Raw genomic sequence first — 24,372 nt, 5'->3', positions numbered from 1 at the left:
GCTGTTCGCGGTGGTCACCATGGCGCTGTATATGGCCTTGATAGCTTACTGGAATAAGCATTAAACGGTGAGCTGCTGAGAGGGTCTGGCTGGGCGGGTCCAAAAGGCGGGGTGGAGAGATTAGATTCGAGAGATTCGGCGGTTCGAGTTTGAGGCCTGCACACCTACCAGGCGCCTACTGCTACCTGGGCGCCTGCAGCCGCTCTGCCCATCGTGTCCTGACCTGCCGAAATTGCCCTTCCCACCTCCCTCGCGGCCCTGTAGGCGAGCCATTGCGCTGCACATGGCCCATGAAGTTGCCCCTGGTATTCTGCCCATGCAACCAAACACTGAGACAAAACGTTGCACGCCTGGGCCCATGTAAACCATGACACTTCCGTGTGGATTGGCGACCCGCGTGTCTCAGCAACAGAGCGCCCCACAGCAACAATACAGGTGGCTGTCTTGAATATCCAGCAATGAGTTGGCAATCTGTCGAAACTGTGAACCGACCCCCAAACAAGCTGCTCTGCCCTTAAGAGACACACCATCTCTGCTGACCTGTACATCAATATACACCAATTGGGTCAGCACAAACCATGTATCACACGAGTGAGGCTCAGCTTGTCACGCGACTTACTGGAATCCAAAATCGTAGTCACCACATTGCTCGCACGTGTAACACTTCCCTCCACCCTCTTGCCTATGGCCTTAGATGGTAAGGCCCGGTACGCTCCCTCTCAGTGCCGTGGCGGCACGAAACGGGGAGAGCTGTAAATCTTCTGCATGGGAGGGGGTGTATGTAAGGACACACGGTCTCTCAAAACACCGTTCGCAATGTTTCCAACTGTTTTCGGCACTGCACAGGGACATCGCCGCCCCGCGTTTTTGACACAAACTCGCGATATACTCTCTGCAACCAATAGTCCAGATTTCTCACCTCGGAACAAGTCCCATGACGCAACAATTCAATCTGGCGCACAGCATCCACCCGTTCGTCGTCCCCATCCAGCGCCTCGTGGAGTCACCTCGTGAGAGCCGCCATTTCAGCCTATAGACGCAGTAGAGAATTACATGAACCCCTAGTGAAGGCGGATGGTTGCAAGTGCACCAAGGTGCATTTGCATGGTGGGAACACGTAAACAAGAAATGACGCACCGCGTCGTTAGGACTGCGTATCCGCTGGCCCCGGGCATCTCCATCGTCCACAATCTCCTCCAGTGTGACATCGATCGCGGCCATTTGCTCACCGCTCCAATATGACAGCAACCTAGCTTCTAGATAAACATCGCTACACGATGAAATTGGGTAGTTATGTAATACTACTGAAAGGTTCGCGACTGTGACATGCTCCTGACTCAAGCCTACATGGCTGCCCAACCAGAGGTCGGCAAACCCTGAATAACTGTCACGGGTACTGGTGCCAGGGTCGAATAACTGTATGGAAATTTTTTTGGTAAAAGCCGAGGAAAGAGTGCCTGCGGGCCGATGTACCAAACTTACTACGGTACACCATCGCTGCTAAAGCCACAGTTGTCTTGTTGCGCCCTAAAATGGAAGGTTTGGTAACCTAATGATGAAGTTTATAGCTTCAAAACTGCGCAAACCTGCCTTTTGGGGGGAATTTCTGCACCCTGCCGTACGGCTGCAGTACCCGTGATGAAGAATTTCTGCAACGGGTACAACGGAAGGACCCGTGGTACCCGTGGCGTTTGCCGACCTCTGTGCCCAACTCTTGTTGTACGGAAGCGTGATGCATCGCATTAAAGCATAACAGTGCACATCACCGGAAGTGCTCTTGACATAGTTATACAACACTGTGTCGTTGTTGCGCCATCTCTGAGGCGTGTTCCCTTTTCAAAGCTGAAGTCATTTACACAACAGGGAAGCATTTCTGAACATCCTTGTGATCCAATATACTAAGTATGCCATTTTATATTATCAGCGTAGGTTCTTGCGTCGAACGGTTGTAAGTGAACCATGGTGCATTCACACACACACACACACACACACACACACACACACACACACACACACACACACACACACACACACACACACACACACACACACACACACACACACACACACACACACACACACACACACACACACACACACACACAATGAATGTATGAATGAAATGAGAACCGAGGACGGTAACCAGGCGTGTAGGGTTCCTGCCACTTCCTGGCCCATGTACAGAATCAAAACCAACACAGTAGTTACAGAGTTTCATAAAGTTTCATAAGTTCCTTCAACTACCCGCGATTCTGGATGCCTGCCTGAGAGTTTCCGGGCCGACCCCGCAATTGGTCGAACTTGCTCGATAGAAGGGTTGAAATTGGCACGGGGTCTACACCTGGGACAAGTTAAATTGCCGGGACAGGCCCTTGAATTGGCCTGGCAGGGACATTCGGACAGTCAGAATTAGCCTAACAGGGACACGAATTGGCCTGGCAGGGACATTCGGACAGTCAGAATTAGCCTAACAGGGACACGAATTGGCCTGGCAGGGACATTCGGACAGTCAGAATTAGCCTAACAGGGACACGAATTGGCCTGACAGGGACATTCCAACAGTCAGAATTAGCTTGACAGGGACACGAATTGGCCTGGCAGGGACATTCGGACAGTCAGAATTAGCGTGTTCAGGGTGTCGAATTAGGGAAGCACGGGAATTGTGCGACCGGGGCAGTCAAAAGAATTGCTCTCCCCGACCGTGTGTCCTACCCTCTAGACGGAGCTGAATTGAGGCTTGCACGCCTTTATATCGCTGGTGCGCAGAAATGTCTCCACAATAACCACCTCATATATATTTATAATATAGATTAGTATCCAATCTCAATCTCGTGGTTGTAAGGCGACCTGCGCTATGCTTGAGCAATTCTCGGCCAGCCACAAGACCGGAAATACGTCCAGACACCGCGGGGTCTTTAACCCCAGGATAATCACCATTGCTGACAAACCCAATATTTGAACAGCATTATCTGTTCGCTGGCCTCAACTTGACCCGCCGACCCCCGCCTTTTTTGCTTTCATGGCCACATCCACCTCCGCCAGTTCTGCTGCTGGTACGCCTACCAGTACCATCATGCCGGCTGCAGCCCGCCGACCCTCCCACAGCAATAGCGGCGTCTTGCGAGCCGCTTCGCGGCAGCCGCTTGCCGTCCGCGCCTCCACAAATGCCGTGCCGCACTCCGTACCCAGCCCCGTCCTCGTCCCCCCTAGCCTACAAGGCCGTGCTCTTCCTCCTTCCACTCCGCCGCTGTCGGCCTCTTCCGGAGGCTCCGTACGGCACGTGCTACCTGGCTACCGCGCCAGCAGCGGTCCCCGACACGCCCATCGGCGCCCGCTGCCGTACCGCCGTCCGCCGCCACCACGCTACTCATGACGCATCCCACCGCTGCCGGTTTCAGCAGCACGGGCAGCTACGCGAGCAGCGTGGACGAGCAGTACGAGCAGCCGTACGACATGTTTCCACTTCCCCCTCTCTCCCCCCCGCTTACCCCCTCCAGGCCTCCCAAGCCCAGTCCAAGGCCAAGATGTTGGAAAAGCTCCAGGCAGCTCAAACCGAAATCCCGGCAGCTGCGGCAGCCACCGGGGCAGCAGGGGATGCGCGCAAGGTATTGCTGCGGACAGATATAAATACATATATAAATATAAAAGGGTTTGGCACCACTGGTAAGGCGCGACCATTGCCCCCGGAAGATCCCGGGATCGATACCCGTTAGGGTTAAAAGTCCTTCCGATAGTTGAAGGTATTGCGCCCCTAGTTGATAGACGGTGGTGACCTGGGATAAAGTTAACCTGCGAGCCGACCAGGAATTGAGTCGGGCCGCTGTCGACCGGGCAGATTCCGGGCAGATGGGGGGCCACCTCCCATTTCATCACGCCTCAAACACCCGAGGAGCCGGCAGGCGGATTCTTAGAGTGGGCAATGGCACTGCGAAGCTTACGGACAACCTGGGGCTCTCAGCCAAGGACTTTGAGCACGGACCCGCCACTGCGGCGTCAGCGGGGGCGGCCGCCACAAAGACTGGCGGCGGCGGCGGCGCGGCCGCCTCGCCCTCTGGGTCCACATCAGGAAGGAAAGGCAAGGGTGCGTCAGCGGCACCGTCAGCGACGGCTCCGCCGCCCCCTCCGCCGGCGGCAGCGGCAGCGGCAGCGGCAGCGGCAGCGGCAGCGGCAGCGGCAGCGGGGGCCCCCAAGCCCAAAGCCAAGCGTACGACACTAGCGTACAAGGAGCAGCTGGAATACCAAGTAGGAAGTGGGGAGGGTGGGAAGGAGAGGAGGGGCCAGAGGGTGAGTTAGGGGTATCATTAGTGTGTATGCCGTAATTGCCGTACCTTCTTTACGAGCAAACCCGATGAGAAGAGTTTTAGTGCGCACACCTTTCCCCGTCATGCAGTCAACAAGGTCCTTAGATGCTTTAGATGACACCTATCCGTTCTTTTTCTTCCCTGCGACTGTGAACGGACTTCAGGGGGCTCCAATCCTGATAATCGTTCTCAACTCCGTTTCCTTTCTTCGCGTGACTAGGGTGAGGCTGGATGAGGGTGCCCCGAAATACCGGGGAAGGCAGGGTTTCGCTGGGTAGCGGCCACAGGGTGAAGATATGCCCCCCTGTCCCACACATCATACATACATACATACATGACTTGAACTGAAGGTTGATGAACTGCGCAAACCCGGCACCCCGTAGAAGTAGGAAGGGAGTTGGAGGCGCTCGGGGAGAGGAGGGAGCAGATCGACCAGCAGCTAGCGGCGGCGACGGCGGCGGCTGGTGGTGCTGGTGGCAGCAGCAGCAGCAGCAGCAGCAGCAGCAGCAGCAGCTTCAGTGAGATCGAACGACTGAGCAAAGAGCTCGCCAAGGTAACATGGAAAGCCGAGTATCCAGGGGGGGGGAGAAGCCACTGACCGGCACATCGTGATGCCCGGGATGAGGGAGATGAGGGCACCTCCGGGAAGAGAGAAGTGTCCAGCACATTACTGCGATCACTGTGATGGGCAGTCATGGGGGTTTTGGAAGAGGATGAGGCCAAGATAAATTATTAGTATGGTTTTCAAACCTATTCATAACATCCTTCTTGTCTTGTTCCTTTTTGTCGTTCTCGTTGTGATCCCCTGAGCAACCACCCCAAGACGTGGCCCTCTGAGCAGTGCGGGTGTGTGCGGGTGTGTGCGGTTTTATTTTATCTGTGAGCCCGAGGTACACCCCGAGTACACGAATGGCCGTATCGATGCGTATGTGTGCGTGTATGTATGTATGTATGTATGTATGTGTACCAGTACAGAATACACCTCTTCCTCCTACACCTCGTCCAACCAGAGCCGGCAGTGGTTACCCCCCAGTTTTGTCGTGCATGTGTCACGACGACGACGATGACGAGAGATCCAGATTCCTGTTTTTATTAAATGCATGTAATGCCGTACGTGATGACTGGCGTACGGCACGTGGGTGGGTAACGATTGCAGGTTTCCGAAGAGCTGGAGGAGGAGGAGTTGCGGTGGTTGGAGCTGGCGGAGATCGCGGGCGACATTTGATTGGTGCAGAAGCTACGACTTGGATATCAGGATCTCACTGCATGATGGCATTTGATTTCGTTTCAGATAGGTGTGTGTATGTGTGTGTATGTGTGTGTATGTGTGTGAATACGTGTTTGCATGTGGAGGGAAGTGACACGGGAGGTGGAGAGAGATAAATTATGAGACGGTACGGGACTCCGTGATGCGAGTCGAGTAGATGTACAGCTCTGCTGCTGGACGACTGCTGGTCGTGATTGTGCTGTGTGAGAATGTGTCACCCGGTCATTGGCTCGGAAAAAGCTAATGATTGTTTTCTGATGTGGTGTGTTGGTGCCCGCTCGCGTGTGGGTTTTGCGACGGTATCGCCAGCCGGGTTACGTGGCCTTCTGGGGAGAGCGACCTGCAGTACATTGTACGGGGCGATCTGCATTGTACGGCATTGGGGTGGTAGTGGTTAGGTAGTGATTAAGGCCGGCAGTTGGGAGTTAGTGTTGTGTGTGAGGATGCGCTGCCGTGATAGTGATGGTGATGGTGGTGATAATGGAAGGTTGTGATGGTGTCGCTACCGAGCTGTGTGAGTATGCGGGGAGGGGGTCCGGTGGGCAGGTATAGCGCCTTCGGTGTGTTTGTGTGTCTTTGTGTGTGTTTGTGTGTATGTAATAATATCTCTTACATATCGATCCGGGCCTGACGCTGGCCAGGAGCACCTAACCGTACCCCAACGGGAACGACCGCCGAAGCACTCCATCATTGGAGGGGCGCTATGTCGGTCAGAATCCTAACCTTGTGTCACGCAAGGTTGTGTGTGTATTTTACCTGAGGTGTGAATTCCGGTGTTTGCGTGTGCCTCTGAGAGAGAGAGTGGAATCCTGATGTGGGTCAGCTGTGCCAGGTACTTTGCTTTGGTCTGTTTTGGAGACGGTGGTTAGCTGATTGGTCCTAAGCTGGTTGGGTGCAGAAGCAGGGCCGTTGTTCACGTGAAGGAAAAACGTTAGGTTGCTAGAGATTCAGATAAAATGTGCGTGATGCTAGCTGAACTATGTCCCTCGGCTTTTACACAGTTGGCCATGTGCCGTTAGGCGACTTGATGTGCCGTGTCGTTGTAACTGCCGTGGCGATATTTGTAACTATCCCGACATCGTTTTGCATACGCATAGGCAGCTGCCATCACGCATCTTGTTATGCGGCATAGATAGGTGCTTACGAAGTGCTCAAAACCATGTTTTCGCTTTGACACGCAAGTTCGACTTTCTAAGCACTACAACTGCTGTTCTGCTGGCTCGCTAGGCTTCGCGCGCCAGCAAGCTTCACAATTCAGATAGAACACCCAAAAGTTGACTAAGCAAGCTTTTTATCCTTGACAAATTTCGTTGATCTGCGGCAATCGCCCACTGGTGTCGGGTTTTGGGTACGCAGGTATCTTTCACCGTTGAAGGCCGTCCTCCGCGCTTCACGAGAAAAAAGCTTGGGCGTAAGATATATTGCAGTTTCAGTTTGGGCTTCATGCCAATCCAGGTCAGCGTATTTCCTTGTGCTCCGCAGGAGCTGAACCCCCTGCCCTTTGGCGTGACCATTGCCAACTGCATCGCATGGCTCGGGTATGGCCTCCTCAAGCATGACCCGTTCGTCACGGTGCCCAACGCGGCAGGTGTCCGCATCGCCGTGTTCATGACGTTGACAGCATTTGGTCTGGCTGACGATACAGTGAGTTCCTCTCGCCTTGCCGGGCCCCTTGATAACCTGGCTACCCCATAACTCCATGACTCTCCTTTCCCCTAGCTCCTCACCCCGCTCCAACCCGCAAATCCGTTGACAAAAAAAGAACTCCCACAGCAGCTGCCTGCCAGTGCCACGCCATTGCCCCCAGGACCCCATTCCTCAGCTGAACTCAACGCCAGAGGAGCCAAGGCCGGCGCGGCGCACATCAGGACAAGCAAAGTTGCAAGCCCATGTTATGCGGCTCGCTTCTAAGCCCCTTACTAAGGACTTAAGAGAGAGAGAGAAGATGAGGAGGAAAGAGGTGAAGGGAGTGGGTTGAGTGGATGACGGCGGCGGTTGCAGTGCTAACCGCTCCCTCCCTCTCCCCCTCTCCTCCCTTCCCATCTCTCCCTCCCCTTCCCCATCCGCTAACTCAGGATCCTGGCCGGCAACGTCATTTGCCTGATCTACTGGGGTCTTCTGCATATACGAGCGAGAATACACCGCTAAGTCCAACACCAGCACGGCCCATAGCACTACGATGGTCTCCACAAAGTAACTTTTGTCTCTCCACCCCTGTGCATTGTTTCTTACCAGTCCAGTGGAGCAGTGGTGTGATAGCGTGTACCGGAGTCTTTGCAGAAAAAAACCACACATCACCATCCTACAACGCCCTGCCGTGAAGCAACGGCGTGTGCTCTCATATCAGCTTGCTGGCTTCCCAAATGCGAATAGAAAGCGCCTGCTGTGCATGCAGGCCGTGATGAAGCAGCTCTACGGGCGTGATAATGTGCGGCCCTCACGAGGCGGGCCGCTTTACATAAGCCGGTCTTTGCACCAGAATTAGTGACAGCGGAAAGCCACCCTGCTGCTGTGCAGACCAAATCTCACACTCCCATGCTTCAGCTCAGGCCGGCAGCAAGCCCCACACACTACCAAGCACCACCACATTGCTCTCAGAGCTTCATGACCTCATCCGTCTTCGCCTTGGCCATGTCGTCCAACTTCTTGACGTACAAGTCGGTTAGCTTCTGGATGTCGTCCTCCAGCGCCTTCTTGTCATCCTTCGGGAGCTCGACCTGCGAGCGATGGAGCAAGATGTGGCATGCCGCTGTGCTGTACACACGTGTAAACAGGTATGTGGGAAGTTTCCTCTTCTAAACTGGGCAGCGGGGAGAGGGCAGTGATAAGAAGCAGGGTGGAGGTGTGGGCCAAGCAATATCGGCAGCAACAAACCGACAAGGCCCCTGCCTGGACAGAAAGGTGAAGAAACCTGCAGGTGATGTCGAAACGTCACCACGTCCTCGAAACTTATCAATGTGATACAGCTCATGAGTATCACTAAGGTCCATACCAACAATGAAAAAGTGGACTCTAATTGAACTTAATTTATCTAGCAACTTACCGGAGCTGGCAAAAACGTTCGAAACATCAAAACGCTATGAAAGAAGATACACGAGTACGCCGCGCATGCTTGTGCGAACATCCTCCGAAAGGGAAGTTCAACTGGACAAGACAGCGATAAGGCAAAAGCCAAGAGAATGAACCATGCCAATGGTAACCACCAAAAGCCCAACGGACAAACGATTACTCCGGAGCCCCCGAGGTCACTGGTGCTGCAGCTTCATCTATACTACTACTATTGCAACTTCTACTGCTACAAGGTTTATGCTACCCATGTGGCTTCCACAGCCCTGGCCCCCAACTGTCCCAGTAGTACCAACCATACCTTGTCGACCTTCTTCATGGCATCCTTTCGCACATTGCGCACCGCTACTTTGCCATCCTCGGTCATCTTGGAGACCTGCTTAGCCAGGTCCTTGCGCCGCTCCTAAGGGAGGTGTGCAAGCAATGCGAGCAGGGCATGTGGATAAAGAATGTCCCGACAAAGAATGTCCCGACAAAGAATGTCGGGAGGGATGAGCGGATGCTAGCGAGCAAGGAAGGACACAAGCCGAGGGGCTTCCTTGTGGGGTAAAGGTGCGCGCGAGGAGGGAACTAGGCGCGGCAGCTGGCTGCTGAAAGAGGAGGCCTCTCAAGGTGCCCACATCAAAGCGCTATCACGCGTAATTACGGACAGCGTGTGCCGTACTGTACGACATCTGCTGCAACAAGGGGCAAGGATGGCGGGAAGAGAGAAGCAAAGGTAGGTGAGAGGGTGGCCAAAAAGAGAGTGTGATGTGTGGTGGTGGTGGGGGGGGGAAGGACGAACCACACACGATTGAAGCTGCTGCCAGGGCAAGAGTGTGATGTGTGTGTGGGGGGGAAGATCATATGCGAGGAGATCAGAAATCAGAAATGAACTGCCAGAATGCGTCCGGTGCTGGGAGGCGGGGAATGGAAATGGAAACCCTGAGTTCTAGTCTAGCAAGAGGCGGTGAACAATGGCGTGGCGCCAGCTGTGTGAAAGCGAGAGGACGGCAGGAGGAGGGAGTGGGATCTCGGGGGAAATTGAGCATTGGCATCATCGGGAAGAAGAGAGAAGCAGGAAAGAGACACGCTTTGTTATGAGAAGACCAAGTCCGTAGACGCTCACCTTCCCCTTGGACCATTGACCCCTCCTCCTCCTCCCTCCTTTTCCCCTCCTCCCCCTTCCTCCCCGCCTTTCCTCTCAGCCGAAGCCAAAGCTGGTACTGCTGGCAGGTTACCTTTTCCCTGGAAGCTTTCAACTCCTGGCCCAGCGTCGCTATTCCTCAGGCCGGTCCTCTCCCGGCCGGCCCTCTCCGCGAGCTACCAACTGCTCACCACAGCGTGACATCCAGATAAGTTTGTAGGGGCTGTGCACTGTTGTGCGCATTGATGTGCAAAGCAGCGCACAAATAGCGCCTCATAGCGCCCTGGCTCCAGCCGCAGAGCCCTGCGCAGGTGCCGCTTGTTGCTGCTGGTCCTGCCCTCCTTCCTCTCTCCTCCGGGTTTCATCCGCCCATCCCTCATGCGACATGGTCCATCTAATTCGCATCATGGTTTGGTCACACATCGTTCCTCACCTGTGTCATGGGCGGCATAACCAGCCGAATTCGCTCGCCGTCGTTGTTGGGGTTGATGCCGATGTCGGACTCTTGGATGGCGCGCTCGATGTCTTTGAGGGTACTGCGGTCGAAGGGCGCGATCATGAGCGTCTGCGAGTCTGGCACCGTCACAGCGCCCATCTGCTTCAGCGGCGTGGGTGCGCCAAAGTAATCCACCTGCACAGCCGAAACGAGCGCGATGGAAGGAGGGTGTGAGGGCAACAACGACTGGGGCTCAGAAGGAAAAGCCGTGTCAGACTCAAAACTCGATGACATGAGCACCACATGACCTCTGGCGGGTCCCCGGTCAGATTCTGGAAGTGCAGATCGAGCTGTGAGTGGTGCCCTCCATGGAACATCGTTATGTGCAGCCAGGCGCCGTGGAGACAAGATTTAGAAAGTTGAAGTATTCCTTATTCACGAGGCCTGAACGTTTTGGGCACTGGTCATAAAACAACATGCCCTCCCCAGGTTCAACCTGGAAAGCACGTTACGAAACGCCAAACGAGGAGGGCCGCGAGGAGGAGGAGGAGGAGGGCCGCCTAAGCCCTAGTGACGACGGATTTAATTGATTGTGTCTGTGCGTGTGTGTATGTCTGTGTATGACAGCAGTTTAAACGAGGTTCCTGTGGGCATGAGAGCTCTGGGAGGTGCGGTCTGGGAACCGCCTTCCCCCCTACACCACCACCACACCACCACCACAGCTAATCAGGACTCGCAATTGACGGGTGATTAAAGGTATGGAGAAGTATGCTACGGACTTGAGAGAGAGATGCCGGTGGAGAGAGGCGGGGTTGTAGGAGGACAACCTGACAAGTCAGGCGCACGGCGCGGGGCGCAGCCCGGCATGACCTTTGTGTGCTATTGCCGCTGCATGTCCCCCCCGCCGTGCACCTCGGCGGCTGTTGTCGCGAAAAGAACCCTGATGCCCCTGTGGCAGTCCGGCCACAGGGACCGGCACCGAAATCATCGCCAAGCAGCACCGGGAGGTGGTCATCCGCCTCCACCTCCACCTCCACCGCTTTGCTTCACATGCACTGCCATCGCCTCTCGCCACCTCCACCGTGAATGCTCGTCACCACGCGCTTCCATCAGGTCATCGCGAAGGACCCACTGGGGCCGGGGGGCCGCCCCAGCCACTACCACCGTCACACTCCTACTGCTGCCGCCGCCACATCCGGCACCTGGAGCCTTCTATTCAGCCTTTTCAGCCGACTGAAGGACCATGTGATACAGCTATTCGTCGCCAAGGCACGGCGCTCCTCCACAGCCAAAACTCAATACCAAAACCGTGTTACACAACAATGAACTGCCGAACCCATCTCAATCCGCCCCCAACCCCCCGTGGTCCTCCCTTCCGCACAGCAATAGAGAGCCTCACAGCACTTTATGTCATCGGCTGCGGATGGAGGGCCGCTGTTCCCCGCCACGGGGGCATGATAGCATTCATCCGGTAAAAGGCAGGCCTGGATCCATCCGCCACTCGTCCAGCAATCCAGCAGCCCACTTGCAAGTGGCGACTAGTAATGGGGCAGCCGAACGCGCAGGGGCACCCCCAGGCCGGTAAAACACTCGTTATGGGACCTCATCCAGCCAGCCAGCCAGCAGGAAGCCGGCAGCCGAGGAAGGGAGTGGTGGTTCCTCCCCCAGCCCAGCTCAGCCCAGCCCAGCGCCACCTAAGCATCTGCCCATGTCACCTTCCCTCCTGTTTCTTTTCCCCCTTTTCCTTTCCGCTTATCTTTCATCACCTCACTGACTCTGTTCACGTTTTCAGCCTTTCAAAGGGGGGGACGCTCAAGATTTTTCAAGATGTGCAGCGTCCCCCCCTTTGTCATTTCTTCTGCACAGCCTGCGTTATCACCTGGTCCAACACACTAGGTTCATGCCGATCATGAGATGGAGGGAGCGGGAGGACAGGACGGGGGCAGCAGGTGTTCCATGCCACCAGGTGACAGGGAGCTGCGGGCCGGTGGGACCTTCAAGAACCAACTTTACCTTAGGCCATGATCCTATCCTAGCTGGCAAGGATTACGGTGTAAGCATGTCTACATGAGACGCGCTGCTGCTGCATGTATATCTTCCGTACCCGTACGTACCGTGATTTTGTCCAATATGGCGGGGTTGGCACGGCCTGTGCGAATGGTGTTGAAGCCATCAGCCACCACGTTGAGGCACTTCTTCATCCGCTCGTCCTGCGCGCGGCAGTACGTCGCCAGCCAAGCGCTCGTCGGTTGTCGGGATGCCGATAGAAACCAGGCAGGAGAGGCAACGCATTAACCTACCGCGTCCTTCTTTGCGTCTGCTGAAATCTTTTGGACATCAACGCCGCCCGCGGCTGCCTTGCCGCCCTTCTCCTCCTTCACTGCAGTCTCTGCTTTGCCGCCCTTGCCACCCTTGCCGCCCTTGGCGAATGATATCACCAACGTACGACTAGTGGCATCTCTGTGTCAATACACGATATACTAGGTGGAGCGCGTGTGCAAAATGACCTTGCATCCTAGCCACCAACTGCTTCTGGTAACGCGCACCTTTGCTCAGTTGGAGCAAGCGTACGTCCAGCTGCGCGAGTAGTGCAAGGTCGAAACACAAGGGTCTTGGAAATTGGTGCAGCTTGCAAGCTGCAGACCTGAGGTGCGCGAACGATGGACATCCTTAAAATGGATGGAGGATGATATGAATCGTTCCGGCAAATGCCGCAGACGGTGGTGCCGCGAAATGAAAGGAGGAGGACGGGGAGGTCTTTTGATGTACGGCAGCTCTAGTATTCCCAGCTGTTTTGATCATCATGAAAACCAGCCACAACATATCAGAAAGTATGAAGTTCCTGCCGTTTTATGATTTAAAGGATTCAGGAAAACGTGGCCAACAGTACATTAGGTTGCCTAGGCCGAGGCTTAGCTTGAGCCCATATCCGATGGCTGCGTCGCAGGAAACTAACAAGTGCCCACGTTGAACGAGCACATGCGCGTGCTGGAAAGCTCTCCTCAGCAGTCCGACCTTGTTACTTCCGCAGGTTGCGCATTTGCCTCGGCCTCATGCTGCTTCATCCTCAACACACAGCCCAGCCAACCATAAAAAGAGCGGCAGAACTATGAAGCAAAGAATCGGGAGGAGGCCGAGGCCCAGGCAGTGAAGACGCGTAAGTGTGCAGGGGTGGTACGCACATGGCGACGCGATGACCCTTTCCCCTCCCCCACACCGCGCCCTGAACACGCTTTCATGGGGGGGGAGAATATGTCTTTGCATGCTGATTTGCGGCCGGAAACACGCGGCTTACGGCCCCGCTGTCGCGCCCTGTCGCTGTACAGAGCACGGGAAAAGCGCGTCATGGAGTCCAAGCTGCGTGCTGTGAAGACCTTAGGCGCTGCGGACGATGACGATGACGGTGACATGGCGTCCTGGGTTGAAAGGAACCGTCGTCTGGAGCAGCAGCGGAAGGAGGAGGCAAAACCGTCAGCGGCAGCAGCAGCAGCAACAGCAACAGCGAACAAGCGCCGTCATAGAGTAAGTTGTGCTGCTGTGAAGCGACCCTGCTTTCCAGAGCGTGTGTGTTTGAGAGAAGGGGTCGTGTAGTTTCTATGGACCGATGTGCCGCGTGTTTGCTACGTGTGCGTCTGGTGCGTGTCCTCAGTGTCTGTGTGCTTCTTGTGCGTCGGATCGTCTGTGTCATCTTCCTGCTACCTCTGGTCGGCGCCGCCTTTCCTTTCTTGTCGTCTCTTCCCCGCCTTGTTTCTCCACCTCTCCGCCTTTAGAAGGCCTTTAATCTCTTCTGGGAGTTGCAGCTTGCTGTTTCTCCCTTGTTCTCGTTTGCTCATTTGGTCCGTGTCGTTCCCTATATATGTATGTGTATATCTTTCAAGAACCACATCGTACCTGTCTGTATGAATGGGGAACTTGTAGCAGAATATCTCAAGATGGGATCTTCCCGGCCCACATCTGAAAACTCAACACTCCCGAAGTGAGCGGGTTTTACCCTCTTGGAGTGCCCGTAGTCGTCCGTTATTGTTGAGCTTACCAGTCCCAAGTCGCTCCCCAAAGGAATGTCGCAAGTCGCTCCACAAGCATGACGCCACGACATGAGCAGAATGAACCATCTCTCCCATTGTCCCGTGTCATCGTAACTGCAATCCTAGTTGTAGACATGGTCATTTTTACGTTTGCATGGTGCCTTCGTTACCTGATGCAAGGGTAACTGTGATACAACGGGTCGTGGAACCTTTTGGTTGAGGTTGGTTAGCTGATCCTCTTGTGTGTAGGGTTGGAGTTGTACGGAAACCTGCCCTCGCAATTGGCCACCTCCCTGCTGTGAGAGCTTCCGCGTCAGGTTTAGATTGACTGATTATTGGAGTCGTGCCGCCGTTGGGAAGCAATCAGCCTGACATCATATTTACGATGTTCAGTTGGATTTCCGCAGGTATGTGGGATCCTTACAGGAAGCTGTATCATATGGTAACTACTAGCTACATGCATGTAGATAGTTACACAACGACTACGTCCCCAGAGGGGTAACAAGCATTGCCGCCATGGTCGAGCTTGGTGAATGACAGCAAGCGCCAACTTCCGCCTATGTGAAGCACGTAGCTACCGTGAAGACTCAATGCATATACGCAAACGAACCCGAAGATATCACAATGTAAAGCATCTCTCTGCCAACCGCAGCTTCTATCCCCATGCCAGCTGCACCGGATCCACCAGTACCGTCCTCCGAAACCACTTCACTCAAAACTGCGATGCTCTCAGAAAATCTTGGTTTTCAATGCTCAGCTTCTAGAACGCTGCAGGTAACCCATACGCTTTATATTCCATCCACCGGTAGTTTTCACTACCACCTATCACACGGTTGTGATGTAAGCAAAGATACAGCACATGGTTTTACTTCTACCCACTGACTCTCACTGACCAGTCCCAATCTGGAGGAGTAGTCTCCAGACGGGTGGTCACCACCCCACGGTGCGGTCATTAGGTTAATTTACCCACAAGCAGCCAGCAGAGTGGTGGATCAGCTGATCCGGGCTGCTGACTAATTACTTTAACATCACAACTGATGAAAAGCTGGAAACCTGCAGAAAAAGCACACTCAGCATGAACCAGACCTTTTAGCTTGGACCAAGTATATTTCGTATGAATCAAACAATGGGAGGTAGAACGAACGCGGCGCGGAGGGCAATGGCTAAGAAATGAGCCGATGGTAGTTCGTAAGTGCAAATAATTACGCAGGATCTGAATCGCGAAATTTGCTAGACATCCTGATTTATTAATTGAAACTGTGGCACTATGCTGTTTCATGATGAGGAACGTGCAAATCGATTCCTCCTTGCTTGTATATATCTATAGGTTCCCTTTTTGCCAACAATAACCAAACCAACCAAACCAATATGACAAGGCATCCCTTTCCGTGCTTCTGGTATCCTTGGAGATATTGGAGTTGTTCTTTGATTGAGCCGCGAGGGTCAAGAACCTTAAAACTATTTACCTTTGTTGTAATACGTGCAATGACATTCCGCTCGCTGCTTTACTCCCAGCTGCTGTTTTTAAACTTTGGAGAAGTATAACGCATACCGGTGTCTAGCTTTGCATGCACCAGATCCGCCGCCGCCGCAGCAGCAACAGCAGCAGAGAGCAGCTCATCAACTCGCAGCATATAATAACGTTTGGCGAAAACAACTTTTTGTGAGTACAAAATTGACTGCGTCTGCTTTGCTGCTGCTGGTAGTTGGTGCTGCTGCTGCTGCTGCTGCTGCAGATTTACTGCTGAGCCCAGGGGTCTTTTTATTTCTTGCCCGGTGTCGCATGAATTTCATTCCCGAAGCATTTGCCATCGCCGGACATAAGACCTTACTTGTAATGTTTTGAAGTTCGTTAACGCGCGCTTCTGAGACCATGTCGTAACTTCGGAGCTAGTGGAGCTTGAACTTGTGTGTACGACGCGGACCAAATTATGAACATTGTAAGTCTAAGTTGAGATTGAAATCCCGATCCTCTGTGCGTACGCAAGTATATCGGCCAGTAAAGTCAGCTTAAGCTTCCCAGTTGTCAGGAGAGGCCTGGTTCCCTTACATTACTTCACTGTGCTGCTGTATGTGATGACTGGCACAATAGGGATTGTAATGTATGTAATAGGGATATGTATGTAATAGGGATAGTCATACAGCAGGTATCCTCAATTCGGCATGTGGACTACGTTGTACTCCATATTGCCTTCAAAGGGCCTTAAATTGCTTGACGATCCTTAACGAGCCTGAACGGGCCCGTCTGCCTGGAGGTCAAATAAAGGCGCCTGCACACAACCCGCAGAAATTCCTGCACGCCCATCGACGCACACGCGCGAGGAATACTTAATAAACTTTCTTTAGTATCTATAAGGAATTTGTACTCCGAATTTTTTTTATTGAATCAGGGTGCTGTAAACTCGGAAACTGGCAAGACTGCGTGCGAGCGTGGATGCCCGTCATGCGGATGTACGGCTTATGTAATACTAGTGTCGGTTCGATACCCTCGCTACAAAGTATAATATATATGCTTCGCAGTAAAGCAATGCAATTTCAATAAAGAGAGACCTATATATCATTTATTCTAATTGAAAAAATTAAATATACTTAATGATAATTGCGGAGCGAGCATTCCCGTGCCATTGTTCGTTCCTACCCGCCTCCCGGTACCTTCCCACCTACCTGTCCACCTTACTACCAACCAGCTGCAAGAAGAAGTCGGATCTTGCCCCGTTCTTACCCCACAGCCATGGTGGCCAGGTCTAGGGGCGGCCTGGCTTCCACATCATTGAGGTTGCTTTGTTTCATAGCGCTCTATGTGTCTCTATTAAGGAATAATGGCGCCAACGCTTCAGGGGCAGCCGCAGGGCGGCGCAGCCTGCTCGGCGGCCCTGCTGTCCGCAAGACTCTTCGGCTTTATCGGCCGCCAAGAGCCCCTCTAGGTCCAGGGGCCCCCGGTAGCCCGCCGACACCAACTGCACCGCCGCTGGGGGAGCGCTATCTGGAAGGTGCGCCCCTGGATGCATGGTTGTTGCATGGGGGTAGCTTCCACAACCACTTGGGGGCTTCCCAGCGCCAACCCAGGATGTGGAACCAAGCAAGGATAATCAAAAACAGGAGTGGGCTGTCAAATCCTCCGTAACGGACCACAAAGAATTTCCCTACCCGGCTTTGTTGACATTTTTTTAATACAACTACGTATACGTACGCTGCGATTGCCCTTACTTCTCTCTGTTTAATAAATACTAGCGCATCAGGTGTTTCGTGTTTCTTAGTGTTTTATAAAATAATTGTTATGATTTGCTATGCGTCCAGGTGAACGGTGGATTAATAACCATGCGATATGCATGAATTGCTTGCTGCCCCATCCTGTCCTGTCCTGCATGCTGCAGTCGATATCGCAATAACCGCTAGTTATCCACAAACACATACAAATGAAATGATCGCACGCACGGTTTTTAGCCGTCTAACCGCGTCCCCCGCCCTGCTGCCGGGCAGCAGCCGCGCACATGCGTGCCAAGGTAGTGTACCGTATACGCGCACATGTGTATGCTTTGAACTCTGCCCATTTATGTATGTATGTATGTATGTATGTATGTATGTATGTATGTATGTATGTATGTATGTATGTATGTATGTATGTATGTATGTATGTATGTATGTATATGCATGTATGTATATGCATGTATGTATATGCATGTCATGGTATGCAGGCGAGCTTGATGTGTTTGTAATGGAGGATGACTCCACAATCAGTTACCTGAGACAAAACATTGGTCAGGATGGTTTCAACGTCACGGGTGTGTTGTTAGCTGAAGCGGAGGCGCTGAAGTACGCAGGCCAGCGTGTCCGCCTCGCCATCCGCCAGGAGTACGAGCACGACTATGATGCCGCGGAGGAGGAGGAGGAAGCGGCGACGGATGCCAGCCAGCAACAGTCCGCCCGCCGCCGCCGAACGCAATCCACAGCCGTCCCTGCGAAGGTGGTCGAAAGCTTTGGATTCGCGGACAAGGATGCGGGGAAGGAGGCCATTCCAGGCCGCGCGAACGTCACAATCTCCAGCGTTATCTTTTTGATAAGCTACTGCGGATACCGGAACTATCACACCGTCGAGTCCTTCCGGAAAATGTGGCTGAACGAGCCGAGCACCACGACAGACGCCATGACGATGCAGAACTACATCAGCTACTGCTCTCAGGGCGCCGCGCGCATGACGAACAGCTCCCAACGTATCTTCGCGGTTGATGTGAGCTATGCTGCGTCATACGTTTATATGTAGTACATGTACGGCTGGGTATAACCAGCTGCTGCCGCAACAACATCACGCAAATGCGCCACCGCTGCATATGTGCATGGCTGTGTGTCCACACACACACACACATACGCACGCGCATGTACCTGCAGCCTTTTTCAACCAATGTGTTTTGCCTTGCCTTGTGCCTTGCCTTGTGCCTTGCCCTGCCCGGTACCCGCGGCGGTGAACACCGATGATGCAGTTACCGTGCACGGGTGGGTCGGGCAAGAATGCGTTCAACTTCAATACATCATGCGAGGACCCGGTGAGTTCGTGTTTGTGCAGCATGCAGCCTCTGCTGCTGCTGCTGCTGCTGCATGTCCAGATATGTAACGTAGGTAAATAGGTAGGTAGGTAAGGTAGGTGGGTAGGTAGGTAGGCAGGCTAGGTTCCTGCCTTGCTTGCAGCTAGTCTATCTGTTTACAACTCCTGCAGCAGGCCGGCACGCGGCTGTGCAAACACGCGCATGCGTTCCTTTTCCACACAGTCGTTCACAATAAAAAAAAGTATTGTCTGGATGGATGGCCTCCCGGGGTTGCTCTCTCTCTCTCTAACGCGCAGGAGCTATACGGGATGATGAGCATGGCGGACAGCATTGTGAGGAACACGTATGGAGCTAGCATTAGCTATGTCAAGCAACGAATCGCCGTGCTCCCGGATTATGCGCACACGACATGCAGATGGGGTGGTACGTTGGTGGCGGGGGCAAAGAGTGGGGGGCTGCTGTCGGACGGGCCGCCGCAGGCGCACAAGCTGGAGCTGCTAAACGCTTATCTCGTTCGGGACCTGAGCTGCTTGCACTTGTATGCGGGCTTACATGCGCACATCCGATGTATTGGATTTGTCTGCAGTGTGTGATACAACCCTCATCATTCGTGCGTTATATCTGCTATTATGCATCATCAGTAGTGGGTTCCCTTAGCACTTACATACGATATTGCTTCCACGGTAAAGGTCCGACATTTCCATATCGTCAGATTTTATACCATAGCACTTACATACGATATTGCTTCCACGGTAAAGGTCCGACATTTCCATATCGTCAGATTTTATACCATAGCACTTACATACGATATTGCTTCCACGGTAAAGGTCCGACATTTCCATATCGTCAGATTTTATATAATATATACATGTATGTAGTAAGACAGTCGGCCCAGATAGATACATTCTGAAATTACTTATGTTGTCCAAAGCTCCACCATCTATCAGACTTGTACTGCTATTGCTACTGGCACCCTAGCCCCGGACACCAGCTGCGGGGCAGCAGTTGCCGCCGCCTGCTGCTGATGCTATGCATTCAGGCACATATATAGTGACGTAATCCTTGCGTGTCCAGCCAATTTTGGATAGTATCCCAGATAGGCAGCAGCCAAGCGATCTCCACAAGTAATGTATCACTACCGCCGAAAGGATCGTCTGTCCAGCGAGCACAAGGCAGCTGCTGCAGTGAACTTCCCCTATCGACTTGGGTCGCGGCGTCTACGTCACCATATCTTTGAAAACAAAATAAAACAAACCACTCACCGCATTTCATTATTCCCGTATTATCGTATTGTACTAGTACGCGTGCCTTCACATGTATGCACTCACGCATTGTTCACACACATATGTGTAAATGTATGTATGTTTTTATGTACGCAGGCTTGGCCCAAGTGGGCTGTAGCGGAGATCGTTGCTACACCTGGATCAACGCCGCCGCGAGCCCCCGGGTCTTTCTTCACGAAATGTTGCATAATTTCGGGCTCCACCACGCGGGCCGTTTGGGTGACCCCTGGGAGTACGCCGACTACTCTTGCGTGATGGGAATGTGAGTGACGGGAAATGAAATAAAGCAAAGTACATACAGTATATACAGTACGGGTGCCGGGGAACTGCAAAGCGGACGTTCGTCCATCACATATACACGTAGCTACGTCCTCTGCTGGGCTCCAGCTCTAGGGCGTCTTTGCTCATCGTCTGGAGCGAACATGTATCATACAGCAGCCCGGGAGTGTAATGTGTGGCGCGTGGTTTCCCCGGCCCCCCCCCGGGTGCTTTAGACACGCAACCGACTGACCAAGTAGGGTCGCCAGTAGGGGATTATGTATCGTCGATATAAAGAAAAAAGACCGGCGCCGTCCTACAGATGGTGAAAAAAACGTATCCGATGACGGAGCGCGCCATGCATGCGTCACGTGCACACGTGCACACATGCTCTTCTGCAGCCGTTCCTGAATGCAATCCTGAACTCGTATGAAAGTGACGACCATCTACTGCGACTGCTGCTTCTAACGGAGGTAGGCAAGACACCCAGATAAGTCCTCCGTCAGTCTCCGTATGTATGTATGTATGTATGTATGTATGTATGTATGTATGTATGTATGTATGTATGTATGTATGTATGTATGTATGTATGTATGTATGTATGTATGTATGTATGTATGTATGTATGTATGTATGTATGTATGTATGTATGTATGTATGTATGTATGTATGACGTTGATTACACTGTGGGCTGAAAAGCTGGGGGCCCAGGGCCGAAACACAGCGCGGGGGGCGGGTGCATACGGCTGGTTAGTCTCATGCACTCCGCCCCCGGGTCAGGCCGCACGGGAAGCGACGGCCGGCACGCAACAGCGCTTGTTTGGCGCTCCAACTAGACGGGATCTATGCCCGTTGGTCTCCTAACATAAACGAAGTCGCAACTGGGGGGCTCTTCCTGCCGACCGAACGAACCGAGCATCTCAGAGAGCTCGCAACCAGGACCTGGGCGACCGGGAGCCCGACGAGTCATCCCGGGCTGGGGAGGTCACCAAGCTCAAAAATCCTCATGCAAAAAAAGAGCGCAAAGAGCTCACACCACAAGACGCCAAACAGCCTCCTGAGACTACTACCCTCCTCCGCCTCTCCCTCCCTGGGCTAGTCCAGGGGAGATAGCCCCTATATGTATATATATATATATATATGTATATATATATGTATGTATGTATGTATGTATGTATGTCGTTACAGGGTGGTAAATGCATGTAAATGCATGTATGTATGACGTTGATTACACTGTGGGCTGAAAAGCCGGGGGCCCAGGGCCGAAACACAGCGCGGGGGGCGGGTGCATACGGCTGGTTAGTCTCATGCACTCCGCCCCCGGGTCAGGCCGCACGGGAAGCGACGGCCGGCACGCAACAGCGCTCGTTTGGCGCTAGACGGGACTAGACGGGATCTAGACGGGATCTATGCCCGCTGGTCTCCTAACATAAACGAAGTCGCAACTGGGGGGCTCTTCCTGCAGTCCGAACGAACCGAGCATCTCAGAGAGCTCACAACCAGGACCTGGGCGACCGGGAGCCCGACGAGTCATCCCGGGCTGGGGAGGTCACCAAGCTCAAAAATCCTCACGCAAAAAAGAGCGCAAAGAGCTCACACCACAAGACGCCAAACAGCCTCCTGAGACTACTACCCTCCTCCGCCTCTCCCTCCCTGGGCTAGTCCAGGGGAGATAGCAGCCGTCGGGGGGATAACACCGCACAAGTCCGCGCCCTTCCACAGCACTTGGTCTAATTTGAAAAGTACTCAAACGGGGGGACCCTGCGTATGTATGTATGTATGACTTAGATTACACTGTGGGCCGCGAGAGCCGGGGGCCGAAGCCGAAACACAGCGCAAGGGTCGGGAGCACACAGCACAAGTCGGTTAGTCTTGTGTGCTCCCGACCCCGACTCAGACTGCCAACACTCTACGCAGCCACTCCGCAGCCCCTCCATCCGGGGATGGCGCTGCATTGTATGTATGTATGTTTGCACATGTCCGATGATCCGTACATGCATATCTCTGTATGCAGTGGGGACACCTGCCCGAACGCCGCGCAGCTATGGCGCCTGAGCTGGGCTTTGCCCCTCCCGGGAGGCGACCTCAACGGCACCACGCTGCAAGTGGGCAGAAGAATCACGTTCACGCTCCCCGTGCAAAACAAGGCCCCTCAATCGTATGTTCGTATCTACGCAAGCTGGATGTGGGATCCGCCCCCCTACACCGTCTGGTGGAGCCCTGATGCTTACCCCGCACATGCCCTTCTCGTCTCGTTTCGCTCAAAAGAAGAGCCTTTCGAATTGTTTGACAACGATAAAAACAACCAGGTTTTAATTCACTCATTCAATGGGACACAGGTGCGCGCGCTTGCTTTATTATTACTTGCTTACGTGTGATGCCGCCGTATGTACGTTGTTTTCCTATTCAAAACGAGATATTAGTAAAGGAATGAGAATGCGGCTAAGGAGTAAAAGGGTTGGTACCTTGGGCATTTGCCGGGGACGTCCGCCCCCAAACCAGCTGGTGTATCCACACAAGGCAAAATCAGACGCACACAGGCCCCAGCAGATAGACACAAATAGGGCACAACATACCACAACATATCACACCACAACGGAAGACTCCACCAAAGAGAGCATGGGGTTAGTACGGCGGGGCGTACGCGTGTACCTAGCGTTCGTACGTAGCTGCTGGGCCCACCCATCTCGCCACCGATCTAATAAACGTATATCTCTGCTGAAATAAATCTCTCGTTACACGTGCAACATGCATTTTTGAAGTATCCACCTATGCGCATGTGATTCAGAGCACGAAGCAGCAGCAGCGGCAGCAGCAACAGCGGATTGATCTTTCCACAAAAAAACTGAACGCCGGCACGCACATGTATTTCGAGTTGTCACAGGCATGTACGTCTGCCGTCGTATATTCGTTCGTTCGCCCGCAGTACGCTGGCTCCGCCCAGAAGACTCTTCTACGTTCTGCGCTAAACAAGCCCAACCAGGAGTTTCGGGATGACTCATTTTCTGGCCTAGTCTTCAAAGTTCTCTCCATCTCCCCAGGCCTAAGTGCAGTTGTCAGCATCTGCCGCTCTGGGGGGCCCCAGGAGGCACAGGGTGGCAATTCGTGCGGTGACGGCCTGGATAACGACTGCGATGGGCTAACGGTGGGTGTTAGTTAGTTCGGTTTGTTGTATGTTTGGCTGTATGTTAAACCAGATTGAATGGTCGTTGAACAGTTAGTTGCCCAGACATACATATACACGCGCACGCTTGGTGTCATGCAGCCATGCAAGATGCCACCACTCATGCCGACCGACAACGGATGTGTCTTCGCATCCGGCGCACCATACGGATTTAGATAGCCTAAGGCGGCATTGAGGATCAAACACGTGACGTATCAATCGCAGCTCAGGTTAATCAATCTTCCGTACCTATCGGATCACCAGGTTAGATACTCTCAAGTCATCGTGTGCGTGTGTGTGCGTGTGTGTGTGTGCGCTTGTGTGTGCGCGTGTGTATGTGCACGTGTGCGTGTGTGTCTGTGTGTGTGCGCGCGCGCGCGTGTGTGTGTGCGTGTGTACGTGTGTGTGCGTGTGTGTGTGTGTGTGTGCGTGTGTACGTGTGTGTGTGTGTGTGTGTGTGTGTGTGTGTGTGTGCGTGTGTACGTGTGTGTGCGTGTGTGTGTGTATGCATCGCCCGGTGCGTGGTGACGGCCGCGGGGAACACATACATGCATACATACGAATCCAGCCGGATAACGGATCCAGTCCTCCGCCTTTTAACCGTTTTCCTCTCCATCAATAATACTTCATCTGTAGTACTTGAATGAGCTTGGCGACAAGAGAATTCCAAGACGTCGTCGTAGCAGAGGGATAACCATGCAGGTACACGTGTGCTGGTGTGCTGGTGTGCCTACGTGTGCTGGTGTGCCTACGTGTGCTGGTGTGCCTATGTACGTATGCATGTTGCGCAGGATTATGCCGACCCAGATTGCAATGGCGTGTTGCCGTCTCCGTCACCGCCGCCAGTCCCCCCTCCACCGCCGTCGCCAAGTCCAATGCCACCGCCAAGGCCGCCACCGTCGCCGC

At 53.5% G+C, this 24,372-nt stretch overlaps 3 protein-coding genes across 3 annotated transcripts in view; 2 read left to right on the top strand and 1 right to left on the bottom strand.

The window, feature by feature from the left end:
- Positions 1-3,019: 3,019 nt before the first annotated feature.
- On the top strand, positions 3,020-7,755 carry VOLCADRAFT_104611 (uncharacterized protein; the record flags this gene model as incomplete). The annotated part of the gene is made up of 7 exons (XM_002950174.1): positions 3,020-3,053; positions 3,087-3,271; positions 3,498-3,663; positions 3,890-4,081; positions 4,136-4,284; positions 7,051-7,212; positions 7,288-7,755. 7 exons carry the CDS (start codon positions 3,020-3,022, stop codon positions 7,477-7,479), a joined length of 1,080 nt encoding a protein of 359 aa, XP_002950220.1. The 3' UTR covers positions 7,480-7,755.
- Positions 7,756-8,162: 407 nt separating this feature from the next.
- Positions 8,163-12,887, bottom strand: VOLCADRAFT_80962 (uncharacterized protein; the record flags this gene model as incomplete). The annotated part of the gene is made up of 6 exons (XM_002950063.1): positions 12,743-12,887; positions 12,497-12,656; positions 12,311-12,406; positions 10,194-10,391; positions 8,936-9,037; positions 8,163-8,285 (listed from the first exon to the last, which is right to left on the bottom strand). The coding sequence occupies exons 1-6, from the start codon at positions 12,862-12,864 to the stop codon at positions 8,163-8,165; spliced, it is 801 nt and encodes a 266-aa protein (XP_002950109.1). The 5' UTR covers positions 12,865-12,887.
- Positions 12,888-17,936: 5,049 nt separating this feature from the next.
- VOLCADRAFT_90609 (zinc-containing metallo-protease) overlaps positions 17,937-24,372 on the top strand; it is a gene marked incomplete at both ends in the record, with an annotated part of 6,858 nt that continues 422 nt past the window's right edge. The window contains 6 exons of the mRNA XM_002950173.1: positions 17,937-18,449; positions 18,700-18,762; positions 19,059-19,185; positions 20,142-20,307; positions 22,318-22,642; positions 23,230-23,448. Of these exons, the coding sequence (XP_002950219.1) occupies positions 17,937-18,449; positions 18,700-18,762; positions 19,059-19,185; positions 20,142-20,307; positions 22,318-22,642; positions 23,230-23,448 (1,413 nt within the window). The remainder of the gene's footprint in view (positions 18,450-18,699; positions 18,763-19,058; positions 19,186-20,141; positions 20,308-22,317; positions 22,643-23,229; positions 23,449-24,372) is intronic.

Source organism: Volvox carteri (genome assembly GCF_000143455.1).
Source record: "Volvox carteri f. nagariensis unplaced genomic scaffold VOLCAscaffold_17, whole genome shotgun sequence".
Lineage (NCBI taxonomy): Eukaryota > Viridiplantae > Chlorophyta > Chlorophyceae > Chlamydomonadales > Volvocaceae > Volvox > Volvox carteri.
The sequence above is the reverse complement of the archived record's forward strand: the minus strand, read 5'-3'. Positions and strand labels throughout refer to the sequence as shown.